The 23,565-nt window shown below is 41.1% G+C and overlaps 1 protein-coding gene and 1 long non-coding RNA gene across 7 annotated transcripts in view; one reads left to right on the forward strand and one right to left on the reverse strand.

Annotated features, from left to right (window-relative positions):
* Positions 1 to 23,565, forward strand: part of LOC149284485 (actin-binding LIM protein 3) — a 204,387-nt gene that overhangs the window by 164,977 nt on the left and 15,845 nt on the right. For 2 of the 6 annotated variants that reach the window (XM_089496688.1, XM_089496683.1), the window contains exons 7-16: positions 2,104 to 2,191; positions 6,155 to 6,213; positions 8,510 to 8,581; positions 9,159 to 9,314; positions 11,975 to 12,004; positions 12,608 to 12,737; positions 13,730 to 13,828; positions 15,715 to 15,765; positions 21,877 to 22,011; positions 22,485 to 22,549. In XM_089496688.1, the coding sequence (XP_089352814.1) occupies positions 2,104 to 2,191; positions 6,155 to 6,213; positions 8,510 to 8,581; positions 9,159 to 9,314; positions 11,975 to 12,004; positions 12,608 to 12,737; positions 13,730 to 13,828; positions 15,715 to 15,765; positions 21,877 to 22,011; positions 22,485 to 22,549 (885 nt within the window). The remainder of the gene's footprint in view (positions 1 to 2,103; positions 2,192 to 6,154; positions 6,214 to 8,509; positions 8,582 to 9,158; positions 9,315 to 11,974; positions 12,005 to 12,607; positions 12,738 to 13,729; positions 13,829 to 15,714; positions 15,766 to 21,876; positions 22,012 to 22,484; positions 22,550 to 23,565) is intronic. The other 4 variants (XM_089496684.1, XM_089496685.1, XM_089496686.1 and 1 more) reach the window with 4 other exon arrangements.
* On the reverse strand, positions 1,588 to 22,683 carry LOC149284486 (uncharacterized). The gene is made up of 4 exons (XR_016277843.1): positions 22,562 to 22,683; positions 15,615 to 15,751; positions 6,106 to 6,145; positions 1,588 to 2,208 (listed from the first exon to the last, which is right to left on the reverse strand). It is a non-coding gene; the product is annotated as an uncharacterized LOC149284486 (long non-coding RNA).

The raw sequence follows: 23,565 nt of genomic DNA on the forward strand, positions 1-23,565 counted from the left end.
GCCCCCACATGATGTGGTGAAAGTACAACAGCTTCAATTTGACCATCTTGGCTTCCAAGGAAATTTCAAGCTTGATTTGTTCAAGGACCCATCTGTTTGGCTTTTTGGCTGTCTGTGCTATTCTATAGCTCAGTGATAGGAAACCTTTTAGAGACTGAGTACCCAAACTCAGTGGTGTTCTTGCACCAGGTGTCACCTGGTGTCAGGGGGGTGGGACGTCCAGGTTGAGGGACTTCTGGGGGTAGGACAGCAGAACTACTGAGGGGAAAACATGCAAGGAAAAAATGGAGGACCTGACCAAATAAAAGCTCAAAAACAAAACAAAAAGCTACTCATATAAATGTTAAACCCATCCTTCTCAGCCCTGCTCAACATGAAGGAATTTTTGGAATCCCCCCTGAACAGCCAGGCTATGAAACCCACTGGAAGACTTTAGGCAAGTCATACAGTCTCAGCCTCAAATGATGGCAATGGCAAAAAAAAAAAAAAAACCCAAACCTTGAAAAGAAAACCCCAGCATAGGTTCACCTTAAGGTTGGAATTGGAAACAACTTGGAAGCACACAACAACAAACGTAATAAAGCACAGAAGGCACAGTACAATAACAGGAACAACAAATATGTAAGATAGAGAGCCAGTGTGTATAGTGGTTTCAGCATGCGAGTCTGGAGACCAGGGAGGAGGAGTTATGGAAATAATAAACAGAAACAAGGGGAAAATGCATGCACAGATAGATGGCAACAAAGATGTAATGGAAACAAAATCAGGCATACATTTTTGTGCATAAATTACACTTGGGGAAATTATCAAGAATTATAATTCTAATAAATTGGATTATTGATTTGAAAAAAAATTCTACACAAAACAATCTTTCTTGATCTTGGCTGTCATCTCATCCTTAAATCATGCACTGTTTAGCAACCTGAGTAACATAAACATTACAGGATGTGAAATTTAAAATATTTATTTAGATAAAGGGTGTGTTTTGCGGAACAAGCCACAAGAAAGAAGAACAAATTAAAGAAACAATTGGGGTATATTAAAGCAAACCAAATACCAAATATAACATTTCAGCACACATCTAGTCACTATTTGTATCAAACTTGTTATTTGTTTGAGAAACTGAAATGAAGGATATAGTCTTGAATACATTACAAAAAAAAAAATAGTACCAAAATACATGAGCATTTCAGATTGGTTGAAAGGTGTGGGAATAAAATATTAAGATCAAAGAGATTTCATCCAATGCAATGCAAAATAGATATTTAAATGTGTATCAATCAAAATAAGAGAAAATATTTTTAAAATTAAATATACAAGATAACACTCTCCCTTAATGTTAAGGTGTGTATGTAGTAATGATGCACCACTTTGCTGGTGAAGATGTCAGAAAGTGGAAATATATATTTTAGATGTGGCAAAAATATGAGGTTAATAAAGGCTGAGAGGGAAAATCTTTGAGGAGTGGCGTAAAGTAATCAAACAAGATGAAAAATGTGACCCAAAGTTTTTATTACTGCTTTTTTACAGTACACCCAGCAAGACTGTACCACACAAAGGAGTATTGACTTTTTATTAATGATGGCAAAATAGGTCATAGTCATTTCAAATCTTTCTATAGAGCATTAACATAATATCCCATGGACTAGTTCATTAGAAAGAAAGTGAATCAAGAAAATAGAGCTGTGAGAAGAAACAGGCAAACGGACAACTTTATAGAAATGTTGTAATATTGTGTTACATATGGAAATGCTAGTGGCAGAAATGTGTAAACCCACCTAGCTGCATGGAACACTATAGAAAGGTCTCATAATGAGACCAGATATATGAGGCAGAGTGAAATGGCTACATTGTGCTGCAGACTTGGGTCTAACTGGCTGCTTGAATTGGGCAGAGTTTTTAAGAATTAAAAACAGTTGCATTCTAAATTGCTTTAAGAGACTGTATATTTTATATTGGTACTATTTGTTGTTTTATTCTGACTGTGAACTGCATTTTGGGTGGGAGTTTGTTGGCGAGAAGAAATACATAAGAAACAAGCAAGTTACCAGGGGATTTTGCCAGTTCTGTCTGAGAGTTGTCTTTTCTTCCTGATTCTTTTAGGCAGGGGGGAAGCATTACCACCCCACTTGTGCCAGATGTGTGCGTTGCCACCAGATGTTCACTGAAGGAGAAGAGATGTACCTCACAGGTAGGAACAGCAGCCTCCTGAAAAAAAGATCACACAGTGGAGTAGGCTGTCTACTGTATGTCTATCTAAGCTAGATAGACAATTCTGATATTCAGAATTTGCACTTCTCATATTTTTCAAGGCTTCTGTAAACATTGCGTGAGAGCTGTGCACTGCATCTCTCAAGGTCATGGAGTCCTTTGTCATGGTGTCTTCTAGATTTCCTTCAAGATAGGCTGATTAATCTTCAGTGCACATTGCATGAAATACAGATAAATATTATCAGTCTCATATCAAGAAGATTTGCAAACATCGGCCCTATGATTAAGTCCCATGGCAAACCTCTTTAAATATTCTGATGTTGCAAGATACTCAGCTCACTGAGGAGGTTATGGAATGAAGCAGGCAGAAATTAATGGGTCTTTGTATGAACTCAGGTCTATTTTCAGCCTAGTGGGAAACAGTATTTGTCCTTTATTCAGCCTTTAGGTGCTTGTCACCCTGAAGCACTAATTACCCTCTCTCTGCCTGCATTAATTGCAGGGTGGCTTCCTTCCCACCCTCACACTGCTTGAGCTGTTTGGTTAGGAATGGGTTGCTTTCTATGTAGGGTGGCAATTGACAGATCACTGTGGGGGTGTGGATGTGCCATTTGTGTCATGTTGGCCTGTCAGCCAGCATGGTATTATGAGAAACCCTGCAATAGTAATGGAAATATAGAGAAAGGTTAAAATCCCTCTTCAACTATTGCACCTGGCCATCATGCCTGAACTCTGCCTGCAAGTGGCACCTGTTGCTATGGTAGACCAAGTGACCTCAAAGTGGGGCACCAAAAAGTGGGAATGTGTGTGGGTAGAAGGAAAACATGGGGGTAGAAGGATAGTTTTTTTGTCTAGCCCTGGTGGCGCAGTGGTTAAATGCCTGTACTGCAGCCATTCACTCGAAACCACAAGGTTGCGAGTTCAAGACCAGCAAAAGGGCCCAAGCTCGACTCAGGCTTGCATCCTTCCGAGGTCGCTAAAATGAGTACCCAGACTGTTGGGGGCAAATTAGCTTACTTGCTAATTAGCTTACTTGCTGTTCACCGCTATGATCTTTGGAATAGCGGTATATAAATAAAACAAATTAATTATTATTATTAGAAATTCATGATTCATTTTGTGAGTAGCAGAATAGTCCTGTCAAGGTAAGAATTAGCCTTTAAATTTTGCAGTTTTATCTGAATGCACCTGACCTTGTCACTGGTATGTTCCCAGAATAGGACAAAACCTGCCAGGATTTCTCTCCTTTTTTCTACATTTCTCTTATTTTGACCCTATAATTTATCCTTACATTCTTTCTCTATTTTTGCCTTCCCTCTCTGTATCTTCTCAGCTCATTAACTTGCATGATTTACTTTACTGTTGAATCTAGTAGTTTGTGTACATACACCTATGTCTTAAGAGTCATTTCAGTGATATTGTAGGACAAGTATCCAATGCCTGTTTTTCACAGAAAATGGCTCCTGAGAGCAAGTTCAAAGACTGACTTATGGAAGACTAATCTGGGAAATACATGATTGTTGTTGTTGTTAACAATTATTTATAGAGTGCTGTAAGTTTGCACAGCACTTTACATAATAAGGGTCAAATAAAATAAGCATTAAAAAAGAATGAAAACCTGCTAAGCTTTGTACAATCTAAAATGTTTGTTTGGTCTTTCCCTAATTAATATTTGCATACACATCTTCAGACATATGGTTGCATTTGTGTCTTCAAAAAAATAGTATAATGAAAATAGATCACACACACACACACACACACACACACACACACACACACACACACTGTATACTTGCTTAGGTTAATGGATAGAACTTTTGCCTGAATATCTGGATATTTTCTTTGGAAAAGGCTATCTGGTCACAACCTGCCTGTTGGATGTACCTTTTTACCCAGTGCATCTAGTGCCCGCCCCCCATTCTTTACTGCACTAGTACTTAACAAATGCTGACCTTTGGCCTTTTTGTATTGCAGACAAAGGTGATGAGCCAAGTCAGATTGATGATCCCCCCTTTGTGGGGATCATTTCTAGCAGAGGTCATCTACAAGCTTCTTTTTGTCTTCAGTTTCCTAATCTGCCAGCCAGCATGGGTAGTGGCCATATTAGCTGACAGACTGTAGATTTTATTGTCCAAGAAGTAACTGATCCAAGCTCTGTTCCAGAGTTTTTTCTTCTATAGTATTCCCTGGTGAAATGAAATTAACTCAGGGGACTATACAGCAAAATTAATGCACATCTCTTCGAGCTCTACACACAAATTTTAGTAAACTAATAAAATGGGAATTGGTGGGTTTTTTTGCTGGAGTCTGTTACATGTGACGAGTTGGTTCACTGCAAAGACAAGTCCTTCATTGTTATGAGAACTTTATGCTTTTTCCAATCATTTGTCTGGCAATTTTGATGATGTCTTTGTAAAGCCAGGTAGGCAGAAGCATATTCAAACCACACAAAGCACTTTGTAATTGAAATTGAAAAGTGTGTGATCTTACTTTGACCTTTATCAGCAGCCAGGAGTAGCTAGTTTTGAGACCTAAAGCAATAACCATGATCCTGGGAGGATCATACAGCCACAGAAGTGAAGCATGTGGAATCATATTACACGGTTAGTGTTTTTTTTCTGTTCCTAGCATCCTTCTTTTCATTTCCAGCTGAAGGTATGTTCCTTTGACCACACCATTAAGGTGGAAGGATCTTAGGAAAATCAATAAACCCCCAAAATCAATGGCATGCAGTGTCATCACTAAGTCTGAAAGCATATCTCTCTTTTCTTTAAGCCTTTCCTTCCTTCTTTCCATCAGACAGCAATGAAAGGAGAGACAAGGGTGGAAAGGACAATTTGAACTTCCTTTTAAAAATCAGCATCCAAACCTGATCAAGGGCTGATATTTTAGGAATATATGTGTGTGCACGCACACAGACAGACACAGCTGTGCTGCCGAAGCACCCACTGTGGTTTTAGTGTGTGCACTGACTTTTACCCAAAACCAGTCCCAGATTATTAGGAGACCCTAGAGAACATCATAAATCTACTTCTCCATTTGATATCTTTGATTCATCCTTTTATCCTTTAGCATCCCACTATTGCTCTATGTTACTGGAACCTTTTGCTACCACCTGCCACGGGCAATGCTGCCAGCTATGTTACTCATCCATAAGAAGGGAATGGAAAGAGTATTTCATGTAATCAATTAGAACACTCATGAATGTATGCCACCACCTTGTTTCAACAATCTGCAACTAATCAGACATGGGAAAACAGAAACTGCCTGGAAGTGTGAGGGAGTTCCAATAACAGCTCCATGTTGCAGTGGCATTGGATGGGAGCCAACTGGTCCACATTCCCTTTTGCACAGACATTCAGAACTAGTGTCCCATTTGTCCAGCAAATGGCCAGCCCTTAATATTACACACAGGCATTATAACTTGAAAAGGACTAGGAGTGCTCAGTTAACAGGAATCCAGAGCTTGAATCACTCACTTGAGCTAGGCAGCAGCACTGCTCCTGAGACATATTAGTGCTGGATCCCCATTCTGTGACATGCATAAGTTGCAGGACTGGATGGAAGCAATATTACTTATTGGCACGATGTTAAACTAAATGGCCTTATTGAATGGTTCCTCATGAGGCTTTCATCACAGAGTCACCCTGCCTTATTCACCAAATTTTATGGGGGTTCAGATAACTTCATCCTCTACTTGGTAAGCCACTGCTCCCACCATGCTACTGCTTATTTGTCCTCTTTGCACAGTGAGGTCTAGTTATTACTGCGAGGAGCCCTCCATCTGGTGGAAATGCCCTTCGGTTCCTTCCACTCTACAGTAATTTTGTAATGTGCCATAATCACAGAGATGTAGTATTATTTTTCTGAACCTGAGTGCTGCATGTAAATTACCTTCTCAGTTGAACAGCTTGTCATTGTGACACATTCTCCTCTGTTCCAGGGTCAGAAGTGTGGCATCCCATATGCAAACAAGCAGCAAGAGCAGAAAAAAAGTTAAAGGTAAAATGGAACTGGGGTTGAATAGAGAACTGCAGCAACCAATATGATACCTGGAATAGGAGTATATGTCACTAATAGGGAGTCAGAGCATTTATTGTTTGTTTGGAAAGGCATAGCAATTGTGAGAGAAGAGGAAGTTTGAAATTTAGCATCTGGGGGCTTTGATCTTTCAGGACATGGACTAAGATTACAAGCTTCAGCATCTTTGAAGCTATAACCAAGGAGCCTGTACCATGGATTCAGTTCCTTTGTCTTGAGACTTCATATGCTACACAGCTGTTGTGTTTGTTGCATTGCCACCAGTGTTTATAGTAAACATGCAAAATGCCAAAGGGAGATTTGCAATTCCAAACATTTTCAGGGCACATGATATATTCTTGTTGTGGAAATGCACTTGGCTTTGGCTTCCTGGCATGTGTCTGTTACATGTCAAGGAATGCACAGGTGCACTGTGTAATACCAGTGTATCCACAGCAAACTCATTCAGTGCATAAATTATGAAATGGCTTTCAGCATCTTCTCCATGTTCTGCAGCTTCCATCTTTCTGGTCAGAACAATAATGTTGAAAGCATTGCTGAATAAACATTTTTGATCATACTTCCCTGCAGAATGGGTTGCCCTTTGCCTCTTGTTTCTACCCCAGAGTCATATTTCTATTTACACGAAATAATGGTTCTTTAACCTTGAGCTTTCGTTCAAGGTTTGCAGAATTTTAGATTTTGTCCAGGGAAAAAAACCAAGAATATAGGCTCAGTGAGAGTAGAGCCAGGTTGTTGGTAGCCAGTTCTATCCCTATACTAGCTAAACCATTACATTCTGGATTCTGAGGACTGTGACTGGAACAGGATATGTATTCCAGTTGGTACCCTTATTGCCTGCACTCAAAGAAACTAGAGGCTTGTGGCAGTGGTATCATGAGACAGTGTGGGACACTACCTTTAATTTTATTGGCACTGCTGCAATATCATTGACCAAAGTAACTGTTGGGTTAGCTGTCAACTCTGCCATGTGCACTATTAATATTGATTGGCTCATGGATTGCAAGACTACTGTGTGATTTACAAAGATCAGTAATAGACCCGTTGTGTAGCATGCCTTTAGAGCAACTTTCTCTATACTGGTTGTTTTCAGATATTTCAGGTTAGAATTCCCATCAGACCTAGCTGCTATGACCAATTATCAAGGATAATGGGAGTTGTAATCTAACAACACCTGCAGGGATCCAGGCTAAAGAAAACTGTTTTAAAGTCTTAGGGCACAACTATACATTACAGAGAAAGTATGCTGCCTGCTGCCAGCCCATATCCTTCCCCAACGCTATACTAGAAACGGTAATGTCTAATAAAGTATGTGTCAGTATTGCATTCAACTTTTCCCTACCAAAGCAGGGGAAAGAAGAAGGAGAGAAGGAAGTGGAATAGTAAAAGGTAGTAGGTTGAGAGATTGAAAGAAGGATTTGAAAGAAATTAGAAAGGAGGAGTCGGGAGGCTTTGGAATGTTGAAGTGTAATATGAGATGGATGTAAGTTTGTTTTATATTATATGTTGAAGGTGTGGAATTGTATGTTGTGCTTTTAAAATGAATAAAGTATTTTCTTAAAAAATTCCCTCCCATAACCCACACCCCAAAAGTGGCCAAAGAATTAGTGGGAAGTGATTGCTGAATGGGTGGCATCTTTCTGTTAACATGATGACCAGAGGAAAACATTGTGTATGGGCAGTTGAGGAGAGTGAAACGAAGGTTAGTGATAGCCAAGTATCCTCTGAAAATGTCTCATTAGGTCTCCAAATATTGTTAGTGTTGACTGTGAATAGCTGATGAAGATAAAAAGTGCAACGTTTCAGAATAATATAATTAATGCAAAATGGCTGGGTTGTTTTGAGTTAGGGCTGGTCAGATAAATCATATACAAGAAGTGATGAAGGTGGAAATGTTAGGATATGATAAGTAGCAATTTGCAGCAACACATTGAGATATTAAGATGCTTACGAAGAAAAAAATGTAAGAAGGTGTGTCAGGTTTTTGCAGGGCTTATAAAATATATTTTTTTAAGTTTGTTTCATTTTATTTTCTAATGACATTTCTTATTGTCATTATACTTAGCCAGCTTGGTTGAGAAATCCTAGAACTTATAGAAAAGCAATTTATTCAAGCTCTCTACCTTTGCTATTACTAAATACATGCTTCCTGCTCAGGTCAAAGCCACTTATAATGATTTATTCAGTAGTGCAGATTTGGCAGAAGGCAATACCATTTCAATTATAATGTCTGTTCTCTCCTTTTCTATGTATACAGCACAGAAGAACTTCAGAAACTTCCATCTCCCCACCTGGCTCCAGCATTGGCTCCCCTAACCGAGTCATTTGTGTAAGTACACTTCTCTAGCATGCAGCATCTGGGTCTATGAAGCCTTGCATATGGAAAGGTGTGCTCTGTGGTTTCTAAGTGGGGTGAGAAGAACATATTATCCAAGACATCTATCTGTTGCAGACTGGATTCTTATGAACTGGGAACACTCTTCCTAGATCCATGGGTGTGTAAAGGCAAACCCATGAATCCTATACTACAACTTCAACCTGAATTGTATGTACCCTTTGCTGAATGTCTAACTGCCAAAGAGTCTTGATACTGACATGGCTTCTTTGAGCATCATCTGACTGAAGAACTCAGATGCCTATTGTCGAGGCAATTCATGCTATTGATTGCAGTCCTGATCCTAGTGCTCCCTTTCCACTGTTGTCTCATCTACATAAAGAGAGCTCTGTCACTTCCTCTAAAGTTTGATCTTCCCTTTGCTCAGTCCTCTGGCAACAACTATTTCTGTTTGCTCTGATGATGATGCACTCTGCCTGTGTATTCCAATGTGCCCCTTTCTCCCGCGCATCCTCAGCTCCCATTTCTTTTCTTTCTGTGTTCGCCTATCTGTGTCTTTCCCTTTCCTTAGGCCAAAGTGGATAATGAGATCCTTAATTACAAAGACCTGGCTGCTCTTCCCAAGATTAAAGCCATCTACGAGGTGCAGCGCCCTGACCTCATTTCCTATGAGCCCTATCACAGATATACATCGGACGAGACACTGGAGAGATATAGCTATGGGGAGGTACAGCTTCTCAGCCATTTCACTGTGGACACAGGGGCCCATTAAGAGCTGTGATGGAAGCAGAGGCTTATCCATGTCCTATAGCTATAAGTCCGATTGATTTTGGTGGGATGATTTGAGATCCATGATGCACCCCTTACTCTCTCTTTTTTTAAAAAAAGAAAGAAACATCCAAGGTAGTTATTGCTGTGCAACCATCTTGTCTATAGGTTGAAAATGTCCTAGAGAGAGGCATGATCTAGGACAGTTATTTCATATTCATTTATTAGGGCACATATGAAAAAAGCATAACACTTTCCCATCATAGGCTGCATATTGTGTGCCCAGGGGGATAAAGTATGGAGACCCAGTTGTTATTAAAATGCAGTGGAAGAGGTACAAGAAGGATAGCTTTCTTGGAACTCTCTCAAAGAATTATCCCTCTGTGTCTAATATGATGGAGGAATTCTCTTTAGCTGTGCCCCAGCATGTCCTAACATCCTTGATGAGCAAGAAGATGAGTAGACATCTTGATAGCCCTGAAATAGTAAATGTGGCAGATCTGCTATGCATGTGCCTGACTCATTTAGTGATAAAGTTGAAGTTATGGCCTTTGGCTGAATCTGGTTGTCCTACATTCCATTCTTGGCTTTAGTTTATTGAGTAGAGAGAAAAGGGGGAAAGAACAGAGCTGGTCTAAACTGGTCCAGCCTGAAAGTTTCTGATGAGGGAGTGGAAGTGAAGTGGCAATGAAATGAGAGGAAAGTGTTTCAGCACAAAGGAAGCCAGGTCTCTAGTCATTCAGAACATCCAGTATTAAATTTATCTATCAAATCCTGAATGTAGCACACGAGCCCTTTCAACAGTCCAGGTAGCAATCTTTGGCAAGTGTCAAATTCAGCCCATCAGTCTTATGGGAAGAAGACCCTATGGCTCATGCAATCTCCACTTGTAGATTAGCACTGACCAGCTTTGTATGGTTTGCACTAAACTTAATTGTGCTGTGCTTTATCCTATTTTGATTACACTTCAACCAAGAGAACAGTAGTCTTTTGGCTCTCAAAAAAGGAGATGCAACTTATATTTTCATTTTGATTTTCTACATTGAAACATTTGTCCTTTCATCAAGCTGATGGCCTGCTTGGTATTTCATTGAGGAGAAGCAGTAGCCCAAGAAGAAACAAAAGTCTGGGTCAGGACCATTTCTCCTATCCAAATCTTAGAAGCATGACAAGACAGAAAGATGGAAGTGGCTTCATGCCTGGATCTCTTTCATGTTTGAATAGATATTGTTATTAATACACTGGATTTGTGCTCCTCATGCTAATTTATCAGATTCATGTGTCAGACTCCTGTGTAATGGCCCAAGATATTTTGCTATTTCAGGCAAAGTACAAGATAGTACCTCTCACCATTACATATACAGTTCATGATCTAATTGAACTGACAGTTGAATCCAACTCTGGATATAGGATAGGGTCTTTTCACACTCCACAGCTATAGCACTATGATTCCACTTCAACTGCCATGACAACATCCTGTGGAATTCTGGGAGTTTGCAGTTTTGTGAGAGCCAGCATGGTGTAGTGGTTTGAGTGTTGGACTACCACTCTGCAGATCAGGGTTTGATTTCCCACTCGAGCATAAAAACCCACTTGCTAGATCTTGGACAAATCACACTCTCTCAACCTCAAAGGATGGCAATGGCAAACCCGCTCTGGAGAAACTTGTCAAGAAAGCCCTTGATAACTTCACCTTAGGGTAACCCTAAGTCAAACATGACTTGTAGGCACACAACAACAACATCAACAACAAAAGAGGCAATGGAGCTCCCTGGCTGAGAACTCTAAATACCCTTCCCTAAACTGCAAATCCCAGAGTTGCATAGGATGTTGCCATGTCAGTTAAAGTGGAATCAGAGTACTATAACTGTGGAGTGTGAAAAGACTCCTGAAACCAGTAGGCTTGTTCAGGGGGTGCAAGGTTGTGTGGTACACATAGCTCTATTCCACATGAGGAAATCAATAAGGCCTCAGTAACTGCTGCCTAAATTATTTGCTTCTTTCTGCCTAATGGTAGTGCTCACCTTGCATGTCCTCCTTTCTTAATGGGCTGATTCCCAGTAATAATAAAAGGAGGAATCTCTTCCAATTCAATGCAGTATGTTCTGACATGTTGCCTACACTTTGCAGAAATGGGTGCACCATCTTAAATTCTCACTGGGGTTATTCTTAGGTATCGTAGATGTGTGTTTACATGTAGGGAACATTTTACACAACTGTAAAGAAAACTGCTAAATGCCATTGCTGTGGAAAGGGAAGAGACTAGGATTCAGTACATGCTTTCTGAAGATCAAAAATGTTTGATCAGGAACATCTATATATTTGCAGGGAAGAGAAGTATAGGCTCTGTTATTTGTTTATTTTTCTGTCAATACTGTAAGAAGAACTTTGCAGCCTGCCTCTTCTTTGTGGTCAATTTGCCCTTTTTCTCTCAGATTTCCTGAGTGCCCTGACAGTTCTAATAAGAATGTCCTTCTGTTAAGTGGACAGAAACTTGGGGGAAGATGAACTATGTTGTTGCCCTGAGCAGTCATGTCAACTTGTAATCATTTTCCCTCTCTTTCTTTTCCTCACTCTTCATTCCCTCGTGGCTTGTCTCTGGTCTCCTGTCGCTTCTAGTCTCTGGGAACTTTGTCTCCATATTCTCAGGTAATCATACAACATGTCAGGCCAATATGAGGGCTTGTATGACCAGGATTTATGAAGTCAGATCTGAAAAAGCACTGAGGACTGGGCCAAGACAGTTGCACTGCAAAGTGCTGATAGGAGTGAAAAATTTTGTTACTAAGCCACTGTAGAAAGCAACCTCTGATGATACTAAATTAGGAGTGCTCATGATAATGCCAATTGTCCTTCTGATGTCAACACACACACATACACATACCAGAAATGCATTTGTATATCACTAGGGTCACCAGATGGAAAACCAGGAGTGACTCTGGTACTTTTAATGACTGTGTAGAAAAGGGAATTTTTGCATGTGTTGCTTCTCATGTAGCCAAGTAGAATGCAACACCCACTGAAATTCCTTCTTCTGTACAACTATTAAAGGATCTGGAGCCCTCTCCACATTTCAGTTTGGCAACCCTACACATCACACATGCTGGCCTCAACTAAAAAAGAGAAGAGGCTGCCCAGAATGAAATAAAAAGGAGAAAGCTAGGATTTCGTGACACAGACCTAAAATGCATGAATGCTCCTTGCACTCCAGAAGTAGAGGGTCTGGTTATCAGTACTCTTTTACTTTTCCAGGACATTTATGAAAGCATGGACATCCGGCAAAGGCGAGCCTCCAGCCCAGGCTACATTGACTCCCCCACCTACAGCCGCCAAGGCATGTCTCCTACCATCCCACGCTCTCCACATCATTATTACCGCTCAGGTAAGGGCAGAGCTCTTTCTGCCAGGATTCAGCTGAGTACTCATGAGAAACGGAAAACACCACTGCAGCATCTATCACCAGGATGTACACATTTATCTCCAAGGGGCATTCAGCACCAGAACATCTTTCCGTTCCCAGGAGACTTTTGTACTGTAAAACCTTATGTCTGGAGGGTGGTTGAGAGGGAAAGAGGGGGAAATGACACACACAGTTGCATGCATCCCAAATCATTTTCTATGTTATTGGACATTTCTTGACAGAATGTTAGACAAGCGGCCAACTACATTGTGGTTCATTCTCAGATTAAAGCTTCATTACTGGGACTTCATGCCACTATGCATACCATCCTCCTTTACTTTGTGGCAAGTTCAAAGAGCTGACTTGGAAAGGAGCAGGTGATGTGGGAAGCAACGGATGCCACAGGATTCATATGCACACTGAGAAAGGTGCTAGGGGATTCTTCTTTATCATGAACACAACCACCAGTAGTTTTTGACATGTTGCACTGAGAAGACAGCAGAGCAGGGGGTGGGGGGGAACACAGAGATAAAAGCATGTCCATCAAAATCATTTCCTGGGTCTTCCTTGAACAGATTTGCTCATCAGAATCACACCCTCTGCCAAAATGAAGCACTTGTTGCAGTTGTCACTGGACTCTGTACCACCAGGGGCCAGTTAGCAATGGAAAGTACATCCTGGCACCAAGTTTTGGGTGTTCCTGGAATAGGCTTAGAACTGCAACTGGTGACATGCACTGTGGAATTTTTACTCTGGCTCCTGTTCATCTGTGAACCTCACATTCCTCCCTCACCATGGTGTGTAGGAGTCACCATCACCATCATCGTCACCACCTCAAAGTCATCCATCCATGCATCCCCATCATTGATTCACAGGTGGCTTGCGACTCTTCTAACATGGCTGCTTTTTAACACCAATTTTCCTCTGCCTCTCTCTTTTTTTCTCTGCTGCTCCCTCCGATCTGCTCTTTCAAGGGACAGAGAGTGGGCGCAGCTCCCCCTACTATAGCCAGTTAGATGTGAGGTCTTCTACACCAACCTCATACCAAGCTCCTAGGCATTTCCACATTCCAGGTAGGCTCTGGAGGCCTCTGGCCAGCCTGTGAAGGAGCGCTGTGTCCTTTTTGGGGCATGCATGCATGTGCCAAATGTGTATATTGCATGAGTAGTGCTATTGCCAGCCTAGAGTATGCTAGCAACAGCAAGATATGTCTGCATGATAGAGGCCATCCATAAACAAGACTTGCAGCCTTTACCCTGCCTCCTCTGACACCTATTTTTACCCACGCTTTTCTCTCCTATAGAATTTTTTTTCCTGCTCCTTTCTTTCCTTTCTCTTCCCTCAAGGGCCACAGGGTGAAGCTTGTCTGTCAGCTAGGAGCTCTTCTACACCCATCCTTGACAGATAATTTATCTTATACTCCTCCTACTCCCCTCAGGGCCCGCTGCACCCTTCCCCCAGATTTCTCTGGGCTTGCCAGATGGCTGCTCCCCTCCAGCAGAGACTCCAGGGGCCATCAGGTAAGGGCCACCGCCCCACCTCTCCAACAGGGAGGGAGGGTAGTCAGCACCCATCCCTTGTCAGTGCACAAGAGGATAAATGTATGCTTTCCCCCTCTGCCTGCCTGCACAGTCTGCAGTCTGCTTTGCTCACAAAGTAAATCTAGGATCATTTCTTCACTCAAAGCACCTGAGGCCCATACTGGCCCAAAATACCTGGCAGAACTCAGAGTCCTCCTCAGTCCCTCAGTTTCCTCAGAGCCACATCTGGACTCCTTCCAAAGCCTTTAGACATGCATGCTCATACTTGAAATGAACGTCCACTCACTTCCAGGATGTTGATGTTAGTTGACCAAGCAGGCCAGAAAGAGACAGACAGGTCCTTTAGGAAATAAGCAGGGGCACATGTTGCTCATAATGATGAACCCAAGTGATAGATCCTGTAGTTGAGATTTGCATTTTGTCCTTGCATCAAAGTCCAGATTTGATTCAGCCATTGGCCCAAATAAGTACCCAGGACTTGCAGACTTTTGCTGTGGGCTCTCAATTGCAGTATTTTCTATGGAGCAATGCAGGGGCATGGAGTGGGCTTAGGAGTCATGCAGAGTCATTTAGTCCTCTGTATAACCAAACCAGGGCTGAAATCAGGAAAGACAACCTTACAAGTGACCTGAAATTTTTCCCTGCCACTTTTTCCTTCAGTCATGGTCACTACCATAAATGGTGTTCCAATGATGGGTGGCCCTTTAGTTTTTGCTGATGTCTTTTATGGATGGCCCTTTGCCTGTCCCACCAGTCCAGCCCATAACTAAGCTTCCATGCTGGTAGGGTAGCTCCCCTTCCCAGCTTGCTTTGCTTCTCTCTCATCTGAAGAGACTTTGGCTGACTTGTATTGCTCTGGATAAGGGATGGGGAGGAGTTTGCATCCCTTCTAACTTTACAGAATCAACTCATAAATAAACCTGATAGGGGTGGTGGACAACAAGATGGCAGCCATTACTGTCACTTAAATTAAACCTTTCCTTCTCATGAACTGAGGCAAGCCACCAACTGTGCCACAAAGAGAAATGTCTGCCTGGCCCTGCATGCTGTTAATAGTGAGCATGCTCACAGCATGACCTTTTGTGCATGGACACATTCTCTATCTTACAGTTGCCTATAGCACACATCACTTCAAACAGGATTGATTCCTTCTTCCCCCATCAAACCAGCTCCAAACCTGCCTCTGCTCTGCAGATATGTAAAATAATAAGGCTGCCTCTCATTTTACTACAATACTTTGGAAAAAGATAGGGGAGGGAGGGAGGAAGGAAGGAAATTGAAGTAAGCAGGCAATTAGATCATGGGTGGGTAAACTTACCCACATATGTGGTAACTCCTGTTACTCTTTAACATTCACTGGCTCCTACTCTTCTCTTCTTTCTTCTTTTTTCCTTCATTGTCTTTCTTTTTGCCTCCAGCTGCTGCAGAGAGTAACATCTACCGGAAACCTCCCATCTATAAAAGACACGGTACAGTTTAAGCATGGCTTTGACAAATACATGGACACATATAAAGAAGCCTGGTTCTTCTTTAGCTGCAGTGCTGTGAATTAAATGTGGAGTGATTCCATGAGTTTTACAAGAAAAGTTATACTAAGGGGTCAGGTATATGGTGCACCTTGGAAAGAAGGGAAGTGTACTTTGGGGTATCTCTGGCCTCCAAGATAGGGATGAGCAGGACACTGTAGAAAAATCTGGATGTGTTAGACATGTGCTTGTAGTTCATTTGAGGACAGGGAGCTTTGAGTTTCAGTCTAGGGTATCTTCATACATAAAGTAGAGCTAAGCCCATGTTGGCCTTCCAAAGCCTGGCAGCAAACAAAGAGGAGACAAGCTCCACGTGCTCTAAGATGGTCAACCGCTTATTCAATATTTAAAAGGGCTTTGAACAAACAGTTGACCATCTTAGAACACAGGGAGCTTGCCTCCTCTTTGTTTTCTGCTTGTCTACATGCTTTCTGTTAATTACCTATACTTCCAAAGCCTAGACAAGCTATTTTTTTGAACCCACAGAATCGCTTAGTCAGCAGTTGAAATCCAAAAAATTTTTTCCCAAAATTCTGAGACCTCCTTTCAGAAGTTGCTTATGTAAACAAAAGCAGCAGTAGGCTCTTTAGCTGACTATAGCCCAGGAGAGATCACCCCAAAAGGGCAGGCTGGCGGTGGCCTGTTTCCCTCCGGAGGGACACCACAGCAGCCAAACTGCCCGGCATCCCACCACCCCAAAAGAACCCAGAAAAACCAGGTTCTTTTTGGGTTGCCAGGTGCACATCACAAGTGTGCCAATGGCACACTCGTGACATAAGTGATGCACAGCAACGTCTATATGCTGCGTGTCGCTTACGTCAAGATGGCGGCACCCGTGTGGACAGGATGCCACCGTTAGGCTGCCTCCATGCTGTGCTAGGGTTAGCGGTCCCTCACCCTAGTATCGGTGGCAGCACGCCACTTCGGGACCATCTGTCCCAGGCCTATATTTATTGTTTCATCAACTTAACAAAAACTAAAGGACATGCAAAGTATGGAAGCATGGGGATGCCCTTTAGATGTTATTATTGCTTGCTGCAGTTGCATATACTGTACTTGGGCTTAAATATTTAGTTGTTTAACTGCTGGCTTAATTTATTAATAGAAATTATTTTATTTTTTATTTATTTCAAGGATTTATATTTCGCTTTTCTTCCACAATGGGATTCAAGGCAGATGTATCAGGATATGGGGGCTTGCATAGTGTGTGAATGGCTTTACAGAGAAGGTGGCAATTCGGACAAAATAAGAGAAATGATATCTATTCTCTGAGGCAGCTTTGAAAAAATGGTAGCACTGTGAAGTTTTTTGAGAGTGGGAAAAGAGATATCCAGATTGCTTAGAGTAATAGAACTTCAAGAGTAAATAGCATGAGCAGGATTGAATCAGGACATATGAGTGAAAAGATGGGACAGATAGAAACCATGAATGTCTTTAGACTTAAAGATTAGGAGTTTGGATTGGATCCAGGGTCAAAACTTGGAAAGTTATTTTTTAAGATGAAGGACTAAAATGACACTCTCCATAAATCGGTAATGGTAGGATAATGCCCCATTTATGGAAATATGAAGATGTATATATTCATGAAAGTAAGTGTCCAGCTCAGCCAGGAGTATGTAGAAAGCCAGTGCAGAGATTTAAAGAGTTGTGTCCTGTAGTCAAAGCAGTGGGATAAAAGGAATGCTATCAGTAGTATAATGTTGGATTGGTGTGTGTGTGGACAAAAATGAGACCATCAAAGTCCAGATAAGAGAAGGCTGCAGCAGTCAAAAATGAAAGATGACCAGCCAGGGACCAGAGTTTGTGTCCAGGGGACAGGGAAGAGGAGCCATATTTTTGTTGTGTCATATTGAGGGGAAAGGGGAGAAACAATATGATTTTTTAATAAACAAAATAAGGGAGCAAAGGAGAGAGAGAGAGAGAGAATTTCAGTGGAAAGAGGAGAATGCATGAAGAGAGTTTGGGAAGAAAAGATGGGAGGTTTGTCCTTGGTAATGACGATGAAGCATTGAACTCTCAGTGACGTAGGACTGAACATCACTGAACATCAATGACATGGGAAGTACTTTTCTGTTGTTCGCTGATTTCTTTAGTAGCCTGCAGTGGCGTAAACCAAATAAAGGTTGCTGAATATTGCTAAAACCCCAGGGATGAATATAAGGGAAAGTGTCTCCCACAAAACATGTTAAAGGAGTTTCCTGGAAAAGGAACCCAGAAAAGTAAAAGGGCAATAAAAATTGGAGGTTACTCCACTGGCAACATCAATCAATATGACAAGAGAAGGTATATAGCAAACTACCTTGTGTCCATCCTTAGAATGAATCAGGGTGATGTTAGGTTTCAGTTTGTTACTTCTTCTTTTTCTTTTTTTTCATAATAAAAACTCCATTGTTTATCCAGCCTCAGGAAACCTGCAATTTTAAGAGCCAACCTTCCAAAAGAAGAAGGTCTATTTCAGGAGCAAAAATTAACCAAGATGTTATAGCTGAGCAAAAGGCATAAGAAATAATGGAATGAGAGTTGTGTCACTAATGCTCTAACTGGCCACCTGATGTAAAGTGGCTCTAGTCTCACTCATCAACAGGCAGGTTATTATACATGGAAGAAGCCAGAAGAACAACTGATCATGGAATGAAGGAAAAGACACTACAGAAAGTTCAAGGTTGGCTTTGCTTCAAGGCAGGGGATTCTTTGTCTACAGAAAGCCACAGAAACAGTTTCTGTTATTAGAAGCAATGCTCTGAGGCTATAGGAGAAGTGCCCTCTGCTAGGCAGGCCCTAGCAAGGAGGAAGGGGCTTGTTCTTTGCTCACCAATCTGCTTTTTTTGTTTTGGAGGTCTTGCAGCTTTCCCATTACTGTGGTAACCAGCTCTCCTCCTCTTTTTTCCTTCCCTTTTCATACTTTGCTGTCTTCCTAACACCCTGCCCTGCTGGCTGTCTGCACCCCACTGCATTGTAAGTAGTTGCTATTGCTTCTTTTCCTTGTAGCAATGGTTCCTTCCTGCATGTTCCCAAGAAAACCCCTCTGACCTTTCCCAGCCAAACTATTGAGTTTGAAAACTAAAATGCTGCTCTTCGCTAGGGACACATAATAGCATTCTCTGATGCTTTTCTTAAAAAGTTATTGTTGAGGAACTACTTATAATAATCACATAATGCAAATTACTGATGTCTAAGTGCTGTATAAATACCTTTTTGTATACACAATTTGGAGTTTAGCCTGATGTTTTAATGTACATTTAAGGGCATATATTCAAAACTCAAATCACTAAAATCAGTTGTCCCTTAACCCCAGTTTATGCATTCTCAAGTCTTGAACGACAGATGAGAATTGTTCCAAGTTAATTAAACTGCAATGAAAGCTTATGAGTGTGGTCATGTGATGGCTTTATGAGTAATGTTGAGTCCAGAAGCAAAGATTGCTATACTGAATCAGTTTTGAAAAGAAACATTTTGTGTGTACACTGTTCATTGTTTCCTACTGTTTAGCCCTAAAGGTTTTCTGCAAACAACATTTTGTGAGTTAAATAGTGGCCAGTTGGATTTTCTTTGAAATAAAAGTGGCCAGTTTAAGGTTGCTTTTTAAACAAATAAACAAACAAACATGTTGTGATCCCGTATAAAGGTATTAAATTGCAACCGTGCTGCTTCATCAGCCAAATTTTACAGGTAGTACATGACAGCATCTTCTTCTGCAATACTTCCATGTTCCCCCCATCTATTTCTTTACACAAAAATATTGATTAAGGGGGGGAAAAAGATGTAATAGCTTCAGTGCCCATTGACTGATAGTGCTAGGAACCCTATATCTGAAAGAATCTAAGTAAGAGCCCTAACAGACAGGCCAAATTAAAGCTGCTTTGGGTTGCTTTGGAGGTATGCTGTTTAAATGATGCATGCATCCTAAAAGGCCAGAAGCTACACTAAAGCCTCGCTCCAGTCCTAAGGAATGGAGCACAGCTTTGGTGCAGCTTCTGGACTCTTAAAATGTGTGTGTCATTTAAACAGCATATCTCCAACGTGACCCGAAGCAGCTTTATTTTGGCCTGTCTGTTCGGGCCCTAATTTGGTCAATATACCACTTCCAACATTCTTTCATAACCCTGTTCTCTGTCTCCAGCCTTAGGGCTAAACCTGACACAATACTGTTAAATACATGGATGCATTTAACATAATTCTTCTTTACTGATAACTGTCATTATGGATGGGAGGAGGCAGCAGGACTGGACTATAGCATATAAAGAACAGGCTTTATGTTTCTTCTTTACTAACAAGTGCCACTACGATTGGTGTGTGTGTATGTGTGTGTGTGTGTGTGTGTGTGTGCGCGCGCTCACACACGCGCCAGATCTAAATCAAAGCACGTTACAAGTGGGCTTAAGTCCTCTTGACCACAGGGTGGTTCTGCTACCTTCCCCTCTCCCCCAGCTGTTTAGTCACTGAGGGGAAAGCTTGTTTTGGAAGCTAGTTGCTCAGTGTTAAAAGTAGCCAAGGAAGATTCTTCATCAGCAATGGAGAACAAATTTCCCATACATTGTGGTCTGATTCTACCCTCAGCCTTTTCTCTCTTTGCAGTTGTAGTTGTTAAAAGAAAAAGGGGGGAAAAAACTAAACATTTCATGGCTATCCATGCATTTAACATCAGATTTAGTTTTGTCCTTAGGCACAATTTTCTGAAGAAGAGTCTTTGGTCTTTGAGAGGACCTGAGGCTTGCACTTATATTTCACTTTCTATAGAGAGACGCTGTATAATGGGCCTGTTCTGTCTAATATATCTCCTCAAATACCCTCCTCTTTGAAATCTGATTGGCACCAACACTGACTTCATTCTGGCACCAAGTTAAAACGTGGCTTTTTATTCAAGCCTTTGGCATATAATTGATTTATTCCAAAGTGTAGACAATACATGGTTTTAACTTGTTTTAACTGTTTCAATCTATTTTAATCAATTAAATTGTTTCATATGTTTCTGGTCTTTTCAATTATTTATATTTTTATTTTAAAAAATTAAATTGTTTTAACCTGTTTAACTTGATTTTCTTTGTACACTGCCCTGAAATGCAATGATAAAGGGCAGGATATAAATATTTAAATAAATAAAGTCATATCAGGACTGCAGTAGCAGGGGTTGCAAATAAAGTGGATTGTTTGTTCATATGGGATAAAAGCTACTGCATAAGTTACTCTGCCTAAGCTTTATGGAGGGACTGCCACTTTATCATGACACCAGTTTGCTCTCTGAGATTAACACCACGGAAAGATGAAAGGTGCCACTTGACACCAAAGGGTTGTTCCCCAGGAAGGGGCTCTTCATGCAAGCAATAAACCCTATTCTGTCTTTTTCTCCCTAATGGATTTTCCATAGTAAGGAAAAATGTGGAAGAGTCAGTGAAGACACAAGGGAGTGTTACTAAGGAAGGGCAACAATGTCTAGAACTCTGATCCCCCAGAAAATTCAATAGATGACACAAGGCAGTTGCATGATAACTATCTTGGATCATCCATAGCTTCAAAGTGAATGCAAGAGCCCCAGAGCCATTTGTTTAAACCTAGTTCTGTTCTTTTTGTACACAAAGCAAATGGGTTAATTTGTAGTGTATTGAGAGCAGTAATCCCTGTCCTGCCTGCCATTTCCCTCCCCAAAGTCAGTTTCTCACTGGGGCTCCAAGAAAGTGCCAGTGTGGGCTATGATACCTTGGCTATAGGGAAGGAAGCAGTGGATTCAAAGCAGAGCTTGGAAATATTACTTTTTGACTGCAGCTCCCAGAGCCCCCCTGCCAGTATGGCCTGTGCCCATTCTGATTGGAGATGCTGGGAGCTGTAGTCCAAAAACATAATTTTTCAGAGCTCTAAATTCAAAGTGTCTTTGTTTCTCCTGACTATTGCTCACCTTTTGCATTAAATATGGGATCCTCTAGCCCTTCCTTTATACAGGATTAGGATTATCCTAGGTGTACACAAACAAGACTCATGGCACCCTATGTTGTTTGAGCCTCTTAAAGAGCTTGGTTTGCCTTTCTGTCTTTCACTCTTTTTATCTGTTACTTTTTGCAGATACCCATTCTGCAGCTACAAAAAGCAAAACCAGTGAGGACATTGCCCAGACCTCCAAATATAGCCCAGCCTATTCTCCAGACCCTTATTACCACTCAGAGACTGAGTACTGGACTTTTCAAGGGTCGCCTAAAGGTAACATGTTCCACTAAAACCTCCAAGGCCAAAATTTCAACAATGCACTGGGGATGTCAAACATGCATTTGACATAACTATGGAGAAGTATTATCCTGCACTTAAAGACCTGATTCTTTTACCTATAAACTATAATTACTGAGCTCTTGTATAGAATGTAATATAAAAGGAAGCCCCTGCAAAGCTGTATCAGCTGAAATTCTCTCTTCTCCATCATTCTTAAATGTACAGGAGTCTTATCCTCTTTTGCATCTGGCCATTTAATGTGCATTTCATGCCAAGCCTCATAGCCTGAAAGGTTGAAAGGAACAAGCTGCTGTGTGCCCAAAGCTCCACGTTACATGAAGTTCCAGTCCCTTGAGATTCCAATTCAAACATGGCCATATCCCTAAAAAATCTCACAGGTTTGTCATAATCTGATACTAGATCCTTCTTTTCTTATTACTAACTATCCTGCCTTCCTTTCCCTATAGCACCACGAGTACGGAGATTCTCATCAGGAGGAGAAGAAGATGGGTTTGATCGAGGAATGCATAAAGTGAGTGCTCACCTTCATTGATTCACCTTCACGTATTTTATGCTGAGCTTGGGAGTGTTGTTCCAGCACAGTTTCCAAAGGTCCTTTTCTCATTGCGATGGTATACCTTCAAGGTCTCCACTCATTGTGCCAGCTTCGGTTACTCTGCATGAGTAGGAACCTTAGAAAAGGAGAAAGAAAGGAGTTTGGCTGTTTGCTCTTTATCTTCAGGTAACACTCTCTTCCACAGTGTTGGAATAGTTCGTTGTCTGTGGTTTTCCTGGGAAAAATAGAAAATCATGAGGGGTAACCAATAGCTCAACAACAAGAGGTTACATCTTGGAGCAGCTGCTTATGGGTAGAGTGATAGTAGAATCAGGGGTGGATTTACTGCCCTCACTGGACTGAATTCATTGGATTTTGTAGGTGCAGATTCCTGGGCATCATGTAAACAGTGATGCTATCTCATCTCTTTGGTTATTATCGTTTATTGCATTTATGCTGTTTTGTGTTGTTTTATTTTTGCCAGACCTGCATGTATCTTTAGGAAAATGTGAGATGCAAATTATTTAAGTACATACTAACCTTAGTAATGCTGAATTTACACAGGGAAAGCTGACTTTGTATAATTACAGCACTTTAGAAATAAAGTTTAATAATAATAAGAAGAAGAAGAAGAAGAAGAAGAAATAAGAAATGGCCTTCATGTTTCCAGAGCTTGGAAAATTGCTTTTTAAGAAAGTAGTTAGTTTCAGTTATATCTCCAAGCCACCAAAACTAGCTAGCTACTTGTAAGTATGATTTTTTTTTAAGTATCCATTTCCCTTTTCTCCCATCTACCTTGCCATCACCTATGCACCCAGAGCAGAGTACAAGAGCAGCTACATAAGGCAGAATGTGAGCCAATACTTGAACTGTGTAATATTCCTTCTCTACCATTTAGTAAGTCTGTTCCTTGCTAAAGTGTAAAATTAACTAAAAGGTTAAAGATGGGCCACAGAAGAGTGAGGTTATTGCTGTATTACAGTCATAATGCA

This window comes from Sceloporus occidentalis, unplaced genomic scaffold (assembly GCF_023333645.1).
Source record: "Sceloporus occidentalis isolate IW3139 unplaced genomic scaffold, rSceOcc1.0.p SCAF_92, whole genome shotgun sequence".
Lineage (NCBI taxonomy): Eukaryota > Metazoa > Chordata > Lepidosauria > Squamata > Phrynosomatidae > Sceloporus > Sceloporus occidentalis.